At 33.6% G+C, this 20,327-nt stretch overlaps 4 protein-coding genes across 10 annotated transcripts in view; 2 read left to right on the top strand and 2 right to left on the bottom strand.

Annotated features, from left to right (window-relative positions):
* Positions 1-4,550: 4,550 nt before the first annotated feature.
* LOC128885661 (transcription termination factor 2-like) lies at positions 4,551-9,480 on the bottom strand. 4 transcript variants are annotated; one of them, XM_054139823.1, is made up of 10 exons: positions 9,442-9,480; positions 9,140-9,353; positions 8,807-9,083; positions 8,555-8,706; positions 7,931-8,131; positions 6,611-7,825; positions 6,144-6,487; positions 5,161-5,328; positions 4,879-5,078; positions 4,551-4,798 (listed from the first exon to the last, which is right to left on the bottom strand). In XM_054139823.1, exons 3-10 carry the CDS (start codon positions 8,974-8,976, stop codon positions 4,651-4,653), a joined length of 2,598 nt encoding a protein of 865 aa, XP_053995798.1. In that variant the 5' UTR covers positions 8,977-9,083; positions 9,140-9,353; positions 9,442-9,480; the 3' UTR covers positions 4,551-4,650. The 4 variants fall into 4 exon arrangements, with proteins under 4 accessions (XP_053995798.1, XP_053995799.1, XP_053995796.1 ...); XM_054139824.1 differs by having other exon boundaries at positions 8,807-9,030; XM_054139821.1 differs by having other exon boundaries at positions 8,807-9,353.
* Positions 9,481-11,468: 1,988 nt separating this feature from the next.
* LOC128885679 (aldo-keto reductase family 1 member B1-like) lies at positions 11,469-13,244 on the bottom strand. The gene is made up of 5 exons (XM_054139863.1): positions 12,743-13,244; positions 12,385-12,670; positions 11,910-12,310; positions 11,686-11,834; positions 11,469-11,603 (listed from the first exon to the last, which is right to left on the bottom strand). The coding sequence occupies exons 1-5, from the start codon at positions 12,812-12,814 to the stop codon at positions 11,561-11,563; spliced, it is 951 nt and encodes a 316-aa protein (XP_053995838.1). The 5' UTR covers positions 12,815-13,244; the 3' UTR covers positions 11,469-11,560.
* A 556-nt stretch (positions 13,245-13,800) lies between these two features.
* LOC128885666 (uncharacterized) lies at positions 13,801-16,924 on the top strand. 2 transcript variants are annotated; one of them, XM_054139834.1, is made up of 7 exons: positions 13,801-13,995; positions 14,123-14,286; positions 14,745-14,898; positions 14,982-15,542; positions 15,618-15,908; positions 16,022-16,297; positions 16,606-16,924. In XM_054139834.1, exons 1-6 carry the CDS (start codon positions 13,851-13,853, stop codon positions 16,291-16,293), a joined length of 1,587 nt encoding a protein of 528 aa, XP_053995809.1. In that variant the 5' UTR covers positions 13,801-13,850; the 3' UTR covers positions 16,294-16,297; positions 16,606-16,924. The 2 variants fall into 2 exon arrangements, with proteins under 2 accessions (XP_053995809.1, XP_053995808.1); XM_054139833.1 differs by having other exon boundaries at positions 13,803-13,995; positions 16,022-16,257.
* A 2,221-nt stretch (positions 16,925-19,145) lies between these two features.
* LOC128885328 (regulatory-associated protein of mTOR) overlaps positions 19,146-20,327 on the top strand; it is an 11,432-nt gene continuing 10,250 nt past the window's right edge. For all 3 annotated transcript variants that reach the window (XM_054139319.1, XM_054139318.1, XM_054139317.1), the window contains exons 1-2: positions 19,146-19,521; positions 19,632-19,734. In XM_054139319.1, coding sequence (XP_053995294.1) covers positions 19,363-19,521; positions 19,632-19,734 — 262 coding nt within the window. In that variant the 5' untranslated portion in view covers positions 19,146-19,362. The remainder of the gene's footprint in view (positions 19,522-19,631; positions 19,735-20,327) is intronic.

Below are 20,327 nucleotides of genomic sequence, written 5' to 3'. Positions count from 1 at the left end.
TTTCTCAACTTTTACATTATATGTAATATTAAACGAAATTGGACGACTAAACATTTCAGAAAAAAATCAAAGAGTTTCGTTAGAAGAGATGTAAATTTGAAATTTTGCACACTTAATGAACATATTAGAAAGCAGAATTTCTATAATCTAAATTTGTGATACAGCGTCTATGAATGTATACAATTTCAAATACATTAATATTTCTTACACTTTTTGAAGATACTGTTAAAAAAAAAGGAACAAATGTAAAAAAAAAATAACAAAACGAGATATCTTGTACTACAGAAAAAATTCTTCGGAAATTTATTTTCAGGATTTACATTTTATTAGATTAGAATATGTGGTGCAACTTTCTTTGAAACTGGTGTAAACATATTACTGTGAAACAAATTTGATCATTCATGATCATAGTCTATGATATTGTTTTAGATGGACGTATGATTTATTTAAATTATGTTTCTATTTATTTTTTTTTTTTGTCATTAATTAAACCTTTAATACTGTTTAGATACTTGAGTGAGTATCATTAAAAGTTTCCGATAAACGTATTTCAAATGTAAGAACATTGTTCACACACATATATATAGTGCCATGTCTTTCGAAAATATTAACAAATTATTCGCTAAAATTAATAATAACTAACGTGTCATTGAAAAATGTATGACCTGCTCTAATTTTTTTTTGCAGAAGCATGCTATACAGTTTATATAATAATTTTGATTACAGCAAACGATTAGTGATTTCGCATAGCCTTGCTTTAGGAATTAATTAGTAGTACTTTTTTCTTTATTATATTCAGTGTTCGTTTGCCTTTGCCAGAAATAGACATTTCAAAAAGAATTTGATAGTTTAAAAATGTATTACTTACACAGAGGGACTTACATACTTGAATTCGGATATAATTTATAATATTTTTTTGTTCTTATCTTATATTCGCTATGTTTACTACTTTATATTTAAAACTTGTATTAAAATAAATTAAATTTTAATTACATAAAATGAAATGAATATACAGTTATATTTGTATACTTTGTGGAATACACCTGTTATAAATACATAAAAATAGAAAGAATAAGAAATTACAAATATCCATATTGTTTTTACAATATTTAATTTGATGTTTTTGGAAATTACACAATGTATGTATGTAGTTTATTGTCTACTCGCTACATTAGCACCATATTACAAGAACTAGTTTTCAAAATTTATAAAGGAAAAATAGTTAGAAGAACTTATTTTCGTGTTGACTTTTTTATACAAGACTATTACGTCTTTGGTATTTCTTGCTTTGTTTACCTATTAATATTCTTTGTGTCGAATGAAGAAGTTCCTCTGTGTTAGGTGAAGTACTATTCAGTCCGTAGAAAATTTCTAAAATTACACGAGTGTGTCGTAACTTAAAGTCAACAAACGCACATGTAATATTAATTTATTTGAGTAACTTAACAAGGGCTTAAATCTGTATTTAAATCTAGGCTTACCGAAAGTTAGCTTTATGTATAATATTGTATACCAGATACATGTTTCGTTAAAAATTTTCACTTAACTAGCATTTGAGAAACAGTCTTAAGAAATATATAGGGTTGTTTTTTATTGTGATAACTTCTAATCAGATCAAATATTGTAGGAGCATTGTTATCGAGGAGTAGACGCGGTGGCAATGCGATGAAATCAAGTGATAAATATAAGTAGAATTTGAGTGCTAACGCAATAGATATTTATAATGAAAAATTGTACATTTCTCGTGGCTCATAATAAATTGGTTTTGATTCTGTAACAAGAATATAAACCCTAGAGAAAGGATAACGCATTTAAAAAGTTTGATAATGTTGATAAGTATAATTTTTTCATACTTTTTACAGAAGTTAATTGTTCACGGTCTGATATGTATTAAGAATAAATTTTATCATTAAGTATATAAATTGATCCATTAATAGGATGTTGAAAATATTATTGTAAACTATGTGTACATATTATGATAATACGAAAGTTTGGCATAGTTTTAATAACATATACGCATCACAATACGGAATGTCATTCCGTATAATTGCGACAAGATTAAAAATTAAATGCTACAATAATAGTTTTATAAATATTTTAATAATGAAAAATACAAGAAACCACTTTCTTAGGTTTAACATTTTTCAATTATTTCAAATACAGTAAAAATTTTATTTTCTTTTTTCTTTTACAATATAGACTGCCTAAGTAATTATCCACGTTAATGATCTCAAAATAATTCCATAATACAATTTACATTTGATTGTAAGAAATTATTAAAATGTAATTAAAGGCAACAATTATTAACAGGAAAGAAGCTTTTAAATAAATTTCTCCGTGTAATTTGACATTATTAATATAAATAACAATTGATATTTAGTCACTATGTTTATGATATAAATTCCAGTATTAAGAATATTTTTCCAGGAATATACATTAATTTCTCTAACGACATAACGTATAAAGTTTATAAATTTAATAGAGATTTACAGAAGAATTTTTAAGAACGAGAACAAGTGTATATTTTAAGGACCACAAAATTATTATATAATTTTTATTTTATAACTAAATATATCAAATTTGGCAGTGAATTTTATTCAAAATGATTTTATGTATTAAATTAATGATCTATACGAGAAATAAAGCTTTTATAAATTTATAAATTTAGTTCCATTTGTATCCGCTTAGTATTAATTACACGAATATTATAATTAGCATAAAAGTTATATCTGAGTAATTCGTTTCTAAAAATTCGATAAATCATAACAAATCTACAATATTCATTTTGAAAGCAAGGATCGCTTTTTGATAATTTTAAGAAGTTTACATACTATCTATGAAAACACGGCGATTTTAAAAATGAAACTAGTGGTAGATCTGAAAAAGATCATTGCAAACATTTTAGCCTTATCATAATATTTTATTATCTCATATTAAACTACATGAAAAGATAAATTTTAACATATTCGATAAGAAAATAACGATGTAAGTATGGTTTATGAGACGTTTCAACATTGAAACACCTCGATTACATAATTATGTTGAAAATACTGTTTCAACGCTGTCTTTTCGCAGCATAATTATTGTGGTGGTATCAGTTAGCATTTCAATTTGAAATCTTCCATAAAAAAGTTATACGCAGATTTGTGGGAAACGCATTATTACCGCGTTAGCGTTTGTCCAATGAAAATCAATGTTGTTTTCCTACAATCAGGGCCAGTTTTAGCAATATTGGCGCCCCGGGCAAGATTATCGCGGCGCTCCTCCAGGGGCTTAAAATTTTTAAGAAAAGAAGACAATGAGAAAATATCGGTATAGAGGGTCTCCCAAAAATGTTGTAACACCTTGAAACGGATGATTCGGGAGGTGATTTGAAACAACTCTTTCCTTAGCGAAAATGTTGTCCGAGGCTTCGTTGAGGAGATATTAACAAAAAACCCCGACCAATCAGAACGCGCGTAGCGAAGGTTATATGCTAGGCAGCCGTGCTCATACGCTACCGCGGACGCCCCACCAGCATACGCGCGCTCTGATTGGTCAGTGTTTTCCGTTAATATCTCCTCAACGAAGCCTCGGACAACATTTTCGCTAAGAAAAAAGTTGTTTCAAATCACCTCCCGAACCACCCCTTTCAAGCTGTTAGAACATTTTTGGGACACCCCCTATATACTATACTATACTATACTATATACTCAAAGCCAGAGATGGGCAAAACCCTGGACTTCGAATAAATCTGAAGTTTGCTTATATGTTTTTCTCTTTTCCTTCTTAGGAAAATGTTCTAAAGAGGAAAGGAGATAGACATATCGGCAAACTTCAGATTTATTCGAAGGCTAGGGTTTTGCCCATCACTGCTCAAAGCAAACATCCCCAATCCAGTGATGGACATTCGTGGGATTTTTCCTGATCATGCGCATTAGAGCGAGCGTTGCAGTCCTCACTGCTGTATACACTTGCTTAGAATTTAGGGTACCATTGGATCCCAGTAAGGAACAAATTATAATGTCCTCTTCTTTTCCTTGATGATTTCTGACGTGGACGGCTGCGGTTCGTTATCATTTTTTTCTAATTTTCCCTAATATTACACACACGAACACTAACACTCTTGTACTTAATTTGTCCGTTAAAAACGCGGGAAAATTGCACAGGCTCCTTAAATGCACCTCCTCTGGTGGTTCGGATACATGTAGCTGTGACGTCAGCTTACGCATGCGCAGAAAGGAATTCCTCGAAGGAAAAATCCCACGAATATCCATCACTGGCGGGAAGCGGAAAATTGCTGAAATTTAAAAACTGTGACTGACAAAACTGACTGACATAAGTTCGTTTAATCGTACAATTATATCACAGTAATCGTCTATTGATTATCGATCTATTACATGATTTTTATATGCTAATAACTTTTTAATAAAAAAAAAAAAAACCGAACAATGGCTAAAAACTCTTTAATGTTACTGAAGGGGGTGGCCTTGACAACTTATGTCAAGGTCATCGGAGGTGTCTCCCTCAAAACGTAAGGTTTACCAAACCAAATCTTTAAAAATTTCAAGGAGGATCTAAATAAACATTTTATTTAATACTATAATGTAATAATTAATACAACGTCGTTTTAAGCCTAAATAAATGATACACGTAAAAAAGGTATTAAAATTAAAAACCAAATAGAGATTTGAGATCGTTGAGGGTGAGTTTCGAGGCGACGGAAGTTTTACCGCCGCTTAAAACACTTTGCGCTATTTCCACTTTCTTCTCCTGCAATTGCTGGATGCGCTCTTCTATCGTATCTTTGCAAATAAATCTAGAAAAAATTCCGAGAATAAACCCATAACGTTCTCGTGGATCGCTAATATCAAGATAAAGAAAACTCCAGCCACTTACTTGTATATGGAAACGTTCTTCTTTTGCCCGAAACGGTAAATCCTATCTTGCGCTTGCACTTCCAGTTGCGGATTCCAGTGAATGTCGATTAATAATAAATGATTTCCACCAACCAAGTTCAATCCAACACCTCCAGCAGTAAGGGAAAGTAATAATATTCTTGGATCTCTGTTTGGAGAGTTAAATGAATCCATTACACCCTGTAAATACGTTCACACGAAATTAATTACACAAATATTCATTATTAAAAGCGAAGGATGAATATTTCATTAAAGTATATACCTGTCGATCCTTGATGGCCACTTGCCCTGTGAACATACTAAACGTGGCACCTTTTATCGAAGGCAAATACGACCCTACAATGTTCAGCATAGACGTCCATTGAGAAACAATAATCAATTTATCATTTCTCTCTAAAATTTCCTCGACCTTACGAAGTACCACTTTCATCTGCATTTAAAACAATACAATTAAATAAATGTAATGGAATTAATAAATATAATTTTGAATAAATTTCTCTACATATTAAAAATATGAACTACATTTGTTATGTTAAATAATTAGAGGAACGATTGTTTTATTAAATACTGCCATTTAACACTTCGAAGATTGTATCTATAACGTATCTTTTCGTAACGAAAGGATTAAACAAATATTTGGTCAATCACTGTCAATCACAAAAAAAAAATCGATATTGTTACGCCGTGGCGCATCTTGAACCATAACTAATATTCTTTTAATAACGACAACAACGACAGTATTAACTTAGAACAATTTAAATGAAGACAATGCCATCGCTTTATTTTAAATTTGATAAATGCTATTTCTCTTCTTAAAGTTTATGAAACAGAAATGCGTTGCACTCGATAGTGAAACTAGTCTTATGAATATATTTTGTGGTACTATTTTTTCTAAACATATATAATAACTGCGTGTATAATAATTTTAACCCTTTGCACTCGAGGCCTTTTTTTCTGGTATCTACCAGCAACTCGAGATGTTTTTTCGCGTTCTATTGCCATGAATTCTAAGCAATCTAGATTTGAGAATAAGGTCACCTTTACCTCACCGACAATCATTTTATCGACACTTCAAGCTCCAAAGAAATGAAACCTAAAGAAATATTAGCTATTGTAGATTTGCTGCGTGAAACTTAATGGTGACTGAGAGTCACCTCTCGAGTGCAAAGGGTTAAAAATAATTTACGAGTAATTGTTAATCAATTATACATAATATAATAATATTATAATCGCATAATCACTCACCTTGGAACTTATACGCTCAGCTTTAAAAACAGGATTCTTGGACGTGAGTAAATTGGTGGTTACCCTACGGTCAACGCCCATCTCCTGATCATTTTCATGTTTGTTATCATCACAATCTTGCAACGTTATACTATTCATTCGTATCAACATGTTTGGATCTACATTTTCTATATCCATTATTCCACTCTCCATCATATCTTCTTGGTCCAGCATCGAGTGAATAAGGGTCGGATGAACGCAAATTTGACGTAATCTCAACAACAGTACCAAAATTTCGTGACTCTTAACGTCAGCATGCAACGATAATAATTTATTCTGCGCTTTTGTGAATTGGGTATTTCTGTCTGAAAAAAGATCACGACAAATTATTACGAAAAATTACGATTTGTGATTCTGACATAAAATTTGGAGGAGTAAAAACGTTACAACTTTTGATATTTCATATAAATTTCCATCGATACACGTACTTGGATTCGAAAGAAACGTCGGTCTATCGTACGCCCCGCTGGCTAAATCGTTCATGTGATGTTTCTCTGCTCTCTGCGACAAAAATTGAGCGAACAAGGTGCGAGAGTAGATCAAGACTTTCTCATATATCAACATTTCCTGCTTATCGAGCTCTACAATTATTTCCTCTATCGTTTTATCAGGTAAACATTGTAGCGCGCCCTTATCTTGGAGCTCTTGTTTTGTTCTCCGCAACATTAGCGTGTTCATCACGGTTGCCAATCGTTTATGACCAGAATGGTCTCTGTTGTCTACCCAACGTTTCCAAACTCGTAAATCATCGAAAGGCGTACATTGGAGGAATTTAAAAATCGAGTACAAATCCATTTCCTTATTCTGTATAGGGGTACCAGAGAGCGCCCACCGTTTGTTTGCCACGAGACCGCACACGGCCACGGATGCCTGGCTTTTATGATTTCGAACGATATGCGCCTCGTCGAGTATCACGCGGTCCCAATGGATTTTGTACGTCGTTGATCTGGACTTATATTCGCGACTTAATATGTTGTATGTCGTAATGACTACGTCGTTTCTCGCTAATCTCTTTGGCACAGTTTCTCGGTTGGTCCCATGGTAAAGCTCGATGGAAAGCAGACCTCGTCTGCATCTGTTGAGTATTTCATTCTCCCACTGGGATAACAGAGATGCTGGGCAAACCACGAGCGTACCGCCTCTGTGTTTCAATGTTGTTTTATTATTTGTCCATTCTTCGTCGCTACTATCATCCGTACTTCTGAATCTTTTCGCAACAACGATCAAAGATATCATCGTTAAAGTTTTACCCAAACCCATGTCATCGGCGAGAACTCCACCAGGTGGTCTCTGTTGCTCTCTCCACATTAACCATGCCAACGCGTGTTGCTGATGCGGCATTAGCCGTACTTTCAACCCCGGTGGATCGTCTGCTTTCTGTTCTTCGGTCGGTCTATCTAGAAGCGACCCATGTAAATCTTGTATTCTATCGATTGTTAAAGCTAATTCCTTATTCAGCGTTGCTTGAGCTCTCGCCCCGAGTTCGTTCATTTCTAGCGATTGTCTCAGTTTCGTCGGTATGCTATTTATGTCATAATCGGAATCCGAGTCAACGGGATACGTAAATTCGGGAGCAATGAATTCTTCTTTAACGAATTGTACATCTTCATCTTCTTCGGAAGAATAGAATTCAGTGTTCAAATCTGTAAATCAATTCAGTGTTGATATAAAGAATTGTTTATTTGTAACTCTGTCTTGGAAAAGTATATATTTAAACACAAACTGGATGACTGCTTAGACTGTTGTACCTCTTCTTTTGTTGGGTGTATGCATAGATGTACTTGTGGATGTGGTACTGGCGTATCCGTCTACCATACTGTTATTGTTAGATTCATTGTTCAGTGTGATGTTACTAATTTCCATAGTATTAATGCTTTTCATAGAGGCATCGAGGGATTTATTTTTCTTTGTTTTCTTACTCTGTATGGTAATAATTTTTTCACTGCCATCTATAAAACAATACAATAAGAATATCGAATCCATGTCATTTACAATGTTATTATTAGACTGCAGATCTTCATGCTAAATAAAATCTCTGTAAACGTACCTATAAAAACTGAACCTAAATAGGAATTTATTTTACTCTGCAAGTATTATAATATAAATTTTAATTTCAATATGTTTTATATTATTGGCTACAACGTCCATTCTATAGTTTGTTGCACATTCAGATTTTCTATAAATGCATAAAAATCTGCAGTTTAGTTATTATAATTCACCAAGATATAATACTTAAGTTTGTTTAATTTTGCAATGTGTACTGTTTGATTTAATTACAATGTAATTGTTAATACGCTCTAGAATGAGCATATTGCTAATAATCCCGTAGGGGGTTCAATAGCGTAATAAATAATAAAAAAAAGATATAATACCGCTTGAAATACTATAATCCATGTCATCCTCATGGCTATCACTGCACGATGCATCATTTTGGTTTTCGTTATCAGAATAACCAGGAATAAACTTCCTAATTCTATCCTCGATGTCAATTTCTGATACTGGTGATTTCTTGGATGATGACGACCTAAACGTTAATGAAGAAAATTCTATGTTAAACATACTGACGATTATAAGTAAACCTAAAACAAAGCTTAACGAATGATAATCTTAAGAAGTTTACTTACACTTCTGGCGTTATACTTCTAGAAACGCTACTACTACTTCTACTGCTATCGATCACAAGGATTTGCTCTTTCCCGGCATTATTATCGATATCTTCCTCACTATCAGAAATGACAATAGTCTTTCCATCCGTACGAAGCGAATCACGCCACCGATCAAAAGAATCATCCATCCGAGCTACTGTCAATTTTAGTAACTTCGCTTGATATCAAGGAACCACTAAGATCTGCAAAGATCAACATGGATCCACATAGGATCGTTTGTTCTACCTGCGTCGAACTTTTCAAACCTGATGAATATGGCGCGAACATAAATCAAGTAATTGACTAATTTACCTTAGAGACCCTCCAATCAGAGTCACGAAATAACGTCAAGGTTAGGTCGGGTTCCGCCATTTTCTAGCTAATTTGAAAATCATGTGGGTGCATTTGGCGGACTAATTCAATCACTAGAAATCACTATCATTCTATGTATACTAGAAGATTTCTAATTTAGCTCAGGGGCTCATTTTTTTTTGCTTATAACTTATCAAATCTTGTAGTTTTTGACCTGAAAAATCCGAAAATGCAAGTTAAAAGTTTAGGAAACCAATAGTTTAAAAGATACGAGTAGATAAAGATGTGTGTATTTGGCGTACTTTGACAGGTGTGGGCGTCGCCATATTGCCTCTACCCATGTTCTGATTGGTTCGCGCGAATTGAACGGTCATCCGTGCGAACCAATCAGAGGACGGGAAAAGGCAATATGACGTCGCACAGCTATAAATTTTTAACCTGCATTTTCGGCCTTTCAGGTCAAAAACTACAAGATTTGATAAGTTTTAACAAAAAAAAGGGGGCCCTGAGCCAAAATTTAACCAAAGATTTCAATGTTGACATTTAACAATTAGGTAACCACATTTAAAACCTGATAAATAACTTTTTAGAAGACAAATATGTCGAATCTTTTAATCGACCGTAAGTACAGAAGTTACAAAGAAGCGGAAGTGAATTTATTCCAAAAAAGCTGTTCTTAAATTAATCATAGATATAAGCAATAATTCTAAGGTAAACTATAGAAAAATAAGGTCTCCCCTTTAGTTGAGAAAATGCAATTCTGACAAGAAAAGTTATATTTTGGTACGAGTCCTGATTGATGTTTTTTTTTTTTTATTTCAATTTTCTATCAGAAATATACTTTTTGTATATTATGTAATATATATATATATATATGTATGTATGTATTATATATTACCTTACCTATATTTTAAGGTTGAAATTAATTTTTAACGTAACATATCATGGCGGAATACCTACTTGCTGTAGATGAGTAAGTCTTTACAACGATTTTTATGTTTGGTCGTAAGTTTATTTTGTTTTATCGTGTCAGTCACATGAAGGAAGGTTTGAAAGTTTGAAAATGGATAGTGATTCTGTGTGTGCAAGTTGTTCTGAAGAAACAGTCATCGATAGCACAGAATCCAAAACATTGTGGAATATAAAATGTAAAAATTGAAATCGTTGTAAATACTTACTTACTCACAGCAAGTACGTTAAAAATTAATTTCAACCTTAAAATATGCGTAAGATAATATATAATATGCAGAATATAGTACATAATATATAAAAAGTATATTTCTATGATACAAAATTGAAAAAAGAGAAAACAAACATCAATCTGGATTTAAACCCGGGCCAGCAATGTTACAACCTGATACTCTACCAATGAATTCAATGATCCTTACTAGATACTTTTATTATACGTTTATTAAGAACACATAAAAAACTTTAAACCAAAATATCTCGGAAACGAAGGCCCATTCTTAAAAAGCCAAAATGATCATCGCGAAAGCAAGACGCACAGGAAACTGTAGTCGTTTGAATAACTTCAAATCCATACTAATATCATAAATGCGAAAGTAATTCTGTTTGTCTATTACCTTTTCACGTCTGAATCGCTTAACAGAAATATAATTTTCTTGGATTTTAATTTTTGAAATTCGACGGTGATCGAGTGATTGGAAACGATCCTGAACGATGCAAAAGCCAAATAGCATACCTGTTTCGAAATAAGCAACTCGCCTGTCCCGATCGAGTTGCTTATTTCGAGACATTGCTGTACTTGTTTCTATTTCTATAATGAATTTCAATATATTTATCTCTATTCTACATATATATATAGTTGATACGCACCATAGCTATCAGAAAATCGATTACATTTCGTTAACGTAAATCAAGCAGCATTCCCAGTAGAATTAAATAAACAATTTTGTAGTCGTGAATCTAAAGCATTCATTCGATGTACATGGTGCTTAAAATTTTTGTTTCCACTGTTTTTTCGAAAATTATCACTCAAGTTCATGTACATCATACATTTAAAATGGAAATTGTTTTAAAAAATATATCCGAACATTAGTGATAAATAAGTCACATTTAACGAATGTATTTTTAAAAGAAAGTGAAAAAAGACAATAGTGTAAGAGTGTTTCAACGGGACTCGAACTCGCGACGAAGGAATTATTATATCGATGCTTTAAAAACAAAAAATCAGCCGGAATGGTCGAGCAAGAGATAGGAATAGCGATGATGAATTCTGTGAATGTTGTTCATGCGGCTGCGAAGACAGCGACACGCCTTGCTCGCGTCAATGCAACTGATCGAAAGAAATTACCAATAGAAAAATTCGTAAAATTAAAGAATATATATTTCTTTATTTCTTTTGTACATTAGTATTGTAGGAGCCGCAGATTGAGTATGGATGGCGCGGATATCGCAGTATTAGAACTCTATCTGAAGCGGATAGTATTTGTGGTGTTTAGGTCTGAAACAAAATTCAATAGAAAATTATCGAAATAGACGTTATTTTACATTGTTTTTTAAAATAATTTATTTTAATTACATACCCAAATGAAGATGTATATCTTCTGTTGCAATTTAAATCGTTTAGTGCATTCATATCTTCGGCATTTATCTCGAAATCGAAGATGTCAAAGTTTTCCTGTATCCTTGATTTTGTTACCGACTTAGGGATCACCAAATGTCCCCACTGTATCTGTTACAAAATTTGTATTAAATTACGAGTCTTAACAATTTGATTAAATATAACGTATATCTTTAAAACTCGTACTTGATGTCGCAGTATAATCTGAGCAGCACTTTTTTTATACTTGGCAGCAATTTTTTTAATTTTCGCGTCTTCTAATATCAATGGTTCGTTTTTATCAGCATTAGGTCTATCAGGAGCTCCAAAAGAACTGTAAGCGGTGATCGTGATCCCTTTGGTTTTACAAAAGTCAGACAATTTTTGTTGATTTAAATATGGATGACATTCAACTTGATTTGTCACTGGCTTTATTTTACAGTTGGATAACACGCGCTCTATTTGCTGAGAATTAAAGTTGCTCACACCTATGTTCTTCACAAGATTTTTTTCTACAAGACTTTCCATGGCATGCCAGGTATCTAAATAATCTGTATCCTCAATTAATAGATTACCATCAGAATCTGTTGGAAATATTTTGTCACCATCTGCAAACATAATGCATCATTTTTTAAACTATTGGAGTCATAGTTAACAGTTTTGATCATTATAAAAATAGGACCTTTGAATGCCATTGGTGAATGTATTAAATAAAGGTCAAGATATTGGAGACCAAGATTGCTCAAGGTCTTTCTGAAAGCAGGTTCAACTCTCTCTGATCGATGATATGTATTCCACAGTTTACTAGTCACAAATATGTCCTCACGCTTTATAACACCTTCCTTTATTTTTGCAGCTATTGCTGCACCAACTTCTGCTTCATTTTCATAAGCATGGGCACAATCAATGTGACGATATCCAACATCGATAGCATCTTTTACTGCTTGTGTCGCTTCGTTAAGTTTGGACTAGATAGAAAAATAAAGAAGCAATTGTTAATGTAACGGAAATTAGAATAAAAACTACATATTTTAACATACCTTCCACGTCCCTAGTCCCAACATGGGATAAGTATTGCTATTATTGAACTTCACAGTTTTTTGGGTCATCATAAATTATTGTAAATATAACGTCTATCCTTAAGCACGGCTACTACTCATATGTCACCTGATGTCACCACTGTAATATCCGCCCATTACCTTTTATAGTTAAGCGTTATCTGTTTATTTTGCTACTCATCATTCTTGATTATTGTAATTTTTTATAAACGCTGAGATAAACGGTAGTTGGATTCCGAAAAAATAATATGCGCATATTTGTCTAAAATACACGTTACATTTAGTGTGGATAATGAGTGTATATACTCTTTACAACTCTTTACGGAACACAGCCCGCCAATGTAGCCGATAGCATGGCATTCATAATGTATTTGACGCATGCACAGAGAGGACAAATATCATTCTATACGTTTCTCTCTCACACAGACTTTGGACAAATATCATTCTATATCTTTCTCTCTTACACAGACTTTAAACACACTTTCGGTAATGGCAATCCCCATCCATGTCTATACAAGGTGCCCCAAAAATGTTATAACACCTTGAAAGGGGTGGTTCGGGCAGTGATGGGCAAAACCCTAGGCTTCGAATAAATCTGAAGTTTGCTGATATGTTTGTCTCGTTTCCTCTATTAAAAATTTTCCAAAGAAGGAAACGAAACAAACATATCGGTAAATTTCAGATTTATTCGAAGTCTAGGGTTTTGCCCATCTCTGGGTTCGGGAGGTGATTTGAAACAACTTTTTCCACAGCGAAAATGTTGTGCGGGGTTTTGTTGAAGAGATATTAATGAAAAACCCCGACCAATCAGAGCGCGAGTATGCCGGTGGAGCGTAGGCTACACGCACTCTGATTGGTCAATGTTTTCTCCTCATATCTCCTCACGAAGCCTCTGACAACATTTTCTCTAAGGAAAAAGTTGTTTCAAATCACCTCCCGAACCACTCCTTTCAAGGTGTTACAACATTTTTGGGACACCCTGTATATACTCAAAAGAAACTAGCCGAAGCTAGTGACACAGAGCATTCTAAAATTAATCTATGCTGGTGACTTTCCTCTCGCGCGGCACGAAATCGTGTCATCTTAGTGTATGTATTTAATTACAAATCGATTGAAAACAAATTCATGGCGTGTGGATACTTGTCAAAATAAATGTGATTTTTCGTCAGCGTACAAAATGCAAATAGTGCATTTTTTTTTGTGTTTCATGTGCTACTCTGTATTCACTTTTCAAGGTATATTTATAAACATTCAATACGATATTCTTCTAATCCTGTAATTACGTATATTATTATAACCTTAATTTGTTTCTTTTTTTTTTTCTTTTTTTTCAAGGATTTTACTAATTATTTTGTTTCACAGTTACTTCTGCTGAGTATAATGTTACATTGTCCCATGATGGACCTGTGGTATTAGGCGGAACTATTACATTTAAACTTGACATTTATGAAGAAAACGGTGAAAGACCATCAGGTCCTTTTAAATATAAATGGTCAGATAATGCGTTACCTGCCCACGAGTATGAGGTTAGTTTCATTGTTCTACATTTGATCAGAAGTAATGAATCTTGTCAAATTAAATCATAATACATATACAGGTATAATCTATGTAATGCAAATTTTTTCTTAATGTAATGTTGAACGTATGTAATGATTTAAGAATAATTTGATAATATTTACAAACTATGAAGTTATATTTGTTAAAATTAATGAACAATATATCATATTAATCCAAAAGGCATTTCATTAATATCAAGCAATTGTATCATCAATATGTTATTTAATTTATCATTTATTTTCCATTACTATGTTTTGTACTATTGTTCTTCTTTTTTTATGTTCATGCCAAATGCTTCTAAGGTGTTTTGAATTATCCACAGTTTTTTCTAAAATTATTCGGTAGAAAGAACAAATATTCGGTACTTTCAAAGAGTACTTTAATATTGGTCACCAGTGAATGTTATATGTTTCTTTTTCATTTATAGGTAGAAAGCAAACTAGATACGATATATTGGAGTATAAGTTATCCACGTGAAAAGTATAGCGTTGGAATATATGAAGTTGAAGTATTTGTTAGCAAGGCGTATTTTCTGTGGTGGAACGTAGTTACCAGTGTTCGCACTAAATTTTATGTTACTCGTAAGTTGAGAGACTCTTGGACTATTCTATATTAATTTTTTTTTATCTGTTACATACTATTTTAACATAGTATATGTTTACAGAATTTCTAAATGGTAATATTGAAATTATACAACCTAATAAGACATCAGATAGTACATACATTTCTTCTGTATCCGAAGCAAATGTGACGATACGTGTTCGCGAGGGAGATATGGATGCTTTGATGAAAGCTACAACAATATCTACTTATTGGTTCATAGACTGTCAATTTTATGGCCAAACGAATGATTTGAATCTCCTTTACAATTTCACAACTCCTGACGTATCCAAGGTTGTGGAAGCTTTAATAATTGCATCATACATTCCTCCGACAACAGTTCCACCTCCTACAACTACTGTTCCATCAGTCACAACTACAATAAATGCTACAATATCAAATATAACTATAGAAGAGATGGGAACTACTACTGCGCCTAATACTAATGTGTCTATAAAACCAGTTTTAACGAGTACATCTACACCTGTAACTCTTAATACTACATCAAATACTAGTATCTTCAACACGAATAGTCCTTTACCTTATATCTGTTCCAATTCCTCGATAATCCCTGCAGATCCAAATAAAACTTATGGACACTTCACCAAAAAAATTAATGTTCGTGGTGAGTTATGCATCATATGATTTTATATTGTACGTTTAATGAAAGTTATAATATTTTATATTTTAATAATTGTAGCACCTATAATGAATATAACTGTAGAGGGTACAAATTGGATTCAACCGTGGGATATGTTATCTCTCAATGTAACGTGTAAAGGTTCGGGACCTTTTTATAAGTGCCTTCAATTTCATCAAGAAAAGTACAATGTTACTGGAAACGAAACATGTGCCACTGGAGTTTACCTGAATTCGTGTAATTTTTCCATTATTCACTTTTTCTTGGAACCCAGTGTATACACAATATTAATTATAATGAATAATGATGTCAGCAAGCACATCTATCCTCTGACAATAAATATTTATAAAGGTATATATTACTACAGATACCAATAATATATCTTTATTTTATTATAAAATCAAAATGATTCTTCTTTGTTACAATTTCATATATATATATATATATATATATATATTTTACAGTGCTAAGAAAACCTCAATTGTCTGTAATCGCTGTACCTGTTTCTTGTTCCCTTGCTGCTGTAGTGCTGATCGTTTTTGGTATTGCGTATTATGTACAAAGCAGAGCAAGATTTACAGTAGAAGTTGCAGACTTCGACTTTGGACAGAATAATCCAGAGATGGAGTATAAAACATTTACAGAACGGTTGCGAGGTTCATTCAATAACGCTATAAGACCTGGAAGCAATCGGATAAGTGTACGCCTGCCCTATTATGGCAGCATGAATCACTAACAAAGTACAGATTGTGCAACATAGTCTTTGATTGCTATTTGTAATTTTCATTGCATGTTGCAAGATATCCCATTATCAATTCTTACTGTTTTTAACGCATTTTTTTTATACACTAACTCTCTTCATATCTTTCTCATATATTGTTTTTCTTATTAGATTTACGATCCCATCTTTTCTTTTCTTCTATTTAGACATTATTTGCATTTTATCTATAGAAATGTCTGTTGTAAATAGCATGCTTCTCATTTTGTTAAGTTGTTTTTACTTTAATCATTTTACAAAATTATTGATATTTTATCAATTACTTTTCAGGGTTACAAGCATCTTAGTAATCCTGAAGCTCTTCAGTGATTTTCAGAGTGAAAAAGGGAATGAAGTTGTTCAATTAATATTTTACAAGCTATAGGACATGCAAAAAAAAAAAATTGAATCAAGAATTAAATAAACAAAAATTATAAGGTGGTTCGCTGAATTATATTCTACAGTATTTTTAGGTACCAAATAGTTTAATTAGAGAATTAATACGATCGTATAATTCAATGTGTGATTATTTTAAATGCTTTATGAATGAAGTCAAGATTGTACATAGAATACATAAATATACATATTTATATATAGGCTGTGAATATGATGTGCAATGGAACATTTATGTCGTCCTTGATATTTTGACAATTTAAATGCTCTCTTTTAGAATTCTAACTCTGCAATTTTTAAAAGATGCACATTTTAAACTTGTGTCAAAACTGTCAAAATCGTCGTTACGAATCATCTAATTCTTATATTACAAAGTAAGTGTCCATATGCATTCGTATAAGTCTGTTAATTTGAAAAGATTGGTAAAATAGAAAATTACGCGAACGTCCGAGTAATAGAACGCGGAGCAATGTTACTATATGTACGCACACGTTGTGCATACGCCTACACAAATATATACGTAGTATTAAATTCTTTAAAAATATTTTATATAAGTTGTATAGGTAAAACATATTACAAAATTACAAAATTAACATTTTGCGATGTAAATTACATTTCAAAGATTTAGTCGTACAGTAATTCGTTATATGGTATTTAACAAATAAAATCGAACGAACATGTTCTTGTAAAACGGTATCGTTGCTGTTTCCCGTTGTTTATTTATACTGATTATTTGTAATTATAACAGAGATTCGATCGAAAATTTATTTCGTTCGAAATAGAATTCTTTTTATCAATGATAACCAGGGCCGGTTTTAGCAATATTGGCGCCCCGGGTAAGATTATCGTGGCGCCAGTGATGGACATTCGTGGGATTTTTCCTTCGAGGAATTCCTTTCTGCACATGCGTAAGCTGACGTCACAGCTACATGTATCCGAACCGCTAGAGGAGGTGCATTTAAGGGGGCTGTGCAATTTTCCCGCGTTTTTAACGGACAAATTAAGTACAAAAGTGTTAGTGTTCGTGAGTGTAATATTAGGGAAAATTAGAAAAAAATGATAACGAACCGCAGCCGTCCACGTCAGAAATCATCAAGGAAAAGAAAAGGACATTATATTTTGTTCCTTACTGGGATCCAATGGTACCCTAAATTCTAAGCAAGTGTATACAGCAGTGAGGACTGCAACGCTCGCTCTAATGCGCATGATCAGAAAAAATCCCACGAATGTCCCTCACTGCGTGGCGCCCCTTCAGAGGCTTAAAATTTTTAAGAAAAGAAGACAAGGTAATAATATCAAACGATGAATCTGTAGCTAGATTGTAAAAATTGTTGAACTACAATATATAGCAGTTTTACTAATCTACACCGGACTGCGATGCTCCCAAAAATCTGGCGCCCTGGGCGGTTGCCCGACCGCACCCCCCCTTCCTCCCCTAACGCCGGCCCTGATGATAACTTTATAATTATATCCGAGATTCGATCGAAAGTTGATTTCGTTCAAAATAAAATTCTTTTTATCAATGACAACTTTGTAATTATAATCGAGGTTCGATCGAAAATTGATTTCGTTCGAATTAAAATTCTTTTTATTGATGACAACTTCGGCCTTCCTTATCCTGAAAAATACAGGGTGTTCCAAAACTGTTGTAACAGCTTGAAAGGGATGGTTCGGGAGGTGATTTGAAACAACTTTTTCCTTAGCGAAAATGTTGTCAGAGGCTTCGTTGAGGAGATATTAACGGAAAACACTGACCATTCAGAGTGCGTAGCCTACGCTACTCCGACCAATCAGAGCGCGGCCGCCCAGCGCGTAGCCTAAAAAGGGTCGCACAGATGAAAATCTAACATAGGGTTTTGCATGGCGACGTTCACATTACTCTGACGTGACGTGGGCCATAAACTCAGAATTATCGAAGGATTCATTATTTTTGACAACTTCTCATGTCTGACGTGGGCCCACGTAACCTGACGTGTTCCACGTAACGTCAGAATAATCTGTGCGACCCTTAAGCTACCCCGACCAATCAGAGCGCGCGTAGCCTACGCTCCACTGCCATACTCGCGCTCTGATTGGTCAGACCCGCAGTAGCGTATGAGCACGGCCGCCAACGTAGCTTTCGCTCCACCGGCATACTCGCGCTCTGATTGGTAGGCTGCGCGCTAGGTGTTTACGCTCATAGGCTACCGCGGCCGCTCCACTAGCATACTCGCGCTCTGATTGGTCGAGGTTTTCTGTTAATATCTCCTTAATGAAGCCTCGAACGACATTTTCGCTAAGAAAAAAGTTGTTTTAAATCACCTCCCGAACCACCCCATTCAAGCTATTACAACAGTTTTGGAACACTCTGTACAAGTACGATGCAGGTAGTTCGTGGCGCCATCTGGATAATATTATTACGACCAAATGATCTTTATCCACGCGTTGGTGATAGTTTATTGGTAATGTCGTGAGAGATGTAAGATGGCGGCCGATGAAGTAAACTTACGAAACTGTCCTCCGTTAAAATACATTTGTGCATTTGTCGGGTATTGAATATCGTCGATTGATAGCTCGTATTAATGTCTATGTGATATCGGTGTGGAATCGTTCGAAAGTGAAGCGTGTCTTTCGTAAGGTCGCGGCAGAAACTTTTTCTCAAGTCACGGGTTTACGATGTCAGTAACTGCTTCGAAGCCATGCCACGAGGAAGAGAATTCGAGATTGACAGAGGAAGACGATTGGAAAGTGCAGCTTGCATTTTGCAAACCTCGGCACACGGCGACGATCGAGGGTGTGAATTGTATTACGCAGACATGGAGAATGAAAGAAAGGGTTTGTTTGTTTTTTCTTGTGCTTTGCGATCGTATTTCGAAAAATTACGTATTTCGTTCTATACGATGCTTTTTTGAATTAATATATATATATATATATTTTTTTTTTAGATGAAAACTGTGAGCGTGGCTTTAGTTTTATGTTTGAACGTTGGTGTCGATCCACCGGACATTGTCAAAACACAACCGTGTGCCCGTCTCGAATGCTGGATTGGTATTTATTCTGGTTTATTTACATCTTCGCAATTACCGCTGCCATTGTCATTATGTAATGCAATTTTGAGGTTATACATGTGTATGACAACAGTTTCCAAATGAACGCTATCTCGGTAGATAACTGCCAGGTGGCGCTAATTTTGTCACTAGTTTAAATAACGTGTACTTTATTTTGTTATTCTATTTTGTTGTTTCTTTTATTTCACATTGTCTGAAAACATAAAACTTCATGTATACCGTATCTTCTTAATATACAGTGACTATTCATGTTCATGTATATTTGTATAGAAAATACAGAAGTGGAATTTAGATAGAAATTTGTCCCGTCGTCAAAGGATTTTCAAAGTATAATTTTTATTTTGCATAATATGTATAATAACAAATATGTATAATATAGTTTGCATATTTTGATTAAATGTTTAGTATATAAAATTAGTCTTTGTAACTGTATGCATTCTATATAAAATATTTTAGTGTGCCATATGCAGAGTCTGTGCAGGTGTAAAGAAGTCATAACTGTACGCATTTTATAAAATTAGTCTTTTTAAGATAAATAATATATAAAATATAAAGATATAATTGATTTATCGT

This window comes from Hylaeus anthracinus, unplaced genomic scaffold (genome assembly GCF_026225885.1).
Source record: "Hylaeus anthracinus isolate JK02 unplaced genomic scaffold, UHH_iyHylAnth1.0_haploid 11981, whole genome shotgun sequence".
NCBI classification, from domain to species: domain Eukaryota; kingdom Metazoa; phylum Arthropoda; class Insecta; order Hymenoptera; family Colletidae; genus Hylaeus; species Hylaeus anthracinus.
Note: the sequence above shows the minus strand (reverse complement) of the source record. Positions and strands in the feature narration are given on the sequence as shown.

What these genes read in the sequence shown, in the direction of transcription:
- LOC128885661 (XM_054139821.1), bottom strand. Translation starts at nt 8,976, where the DNA reads ATGGATGATTCTTTTGATCGGTGGCGTGATTCGCTTCGTACGGATGGA. An exon ending in GACGTTTCTTTCGAATCCAA is followed by an intron (nt 6,488 to 6,610) that starts GTACGTGTATCG and finishes ATCTTTTTTCAG; the next exon opens with ACAGAAATACCCAATTCACA. An exon ending in AAGAACGTTTCCATATACAA is followed by an intron (nt 4,799 to 4,878) that starts GTAAGTGGCTGG and finishes AATTTTTTCTAG; the next exon opens with ATTTATTTGCAAAGATACGA.
- LOC128885679 (XM_054139863.1), bottom strand. Translation starts at nt 12,814, where the DNA reads ATGATGACCCAAAAAACTGTGAAGTTCAATAATAGCAATACTTATCCC. An exon ending in TTCACCAATGGCATTCAAAG is followed by an intron (nt 12,311 to 12,384) that starts GTCCTATTTTTA and finishes TTATGTTTGCAG; the next exon opens with ATGGTGACAAAATATTTCCA. An exon ending in AGATTATACTGCGACATCAA is followed by an intron (nt 11,835 to 11,909) that starts GTACGAGTTTTA and finishes ATTTTGTAACAG; the next exon opens with ATACAGTGGGGACATTTGGT.
- LOC128885666 (XM_054139833.1), top strand. Translation starts at nt 13,851, where the DNA reads ATGTATTTAATTACAAATCGATTGAAAACAAATTCATGGCGTGTGGAT. An exon ending in CTCTGTATTCACTTTTCAAG is followed by an intron (nt 13,996 to 14,122) that starts GTATATTTATAA and finishes TTTGTTTCACAG; the next exon opens with TTACTTCTGCTGAGTATAAT. An exon ending in TACCTGCCCACGAGTATGAG is followed by an intron (nt 14,287 to 14,744) that starts GTTAGTTTCATT and finishes TTTCATTTATAG; the next exon opens with GTAGAAAGCAAACTAGATAC.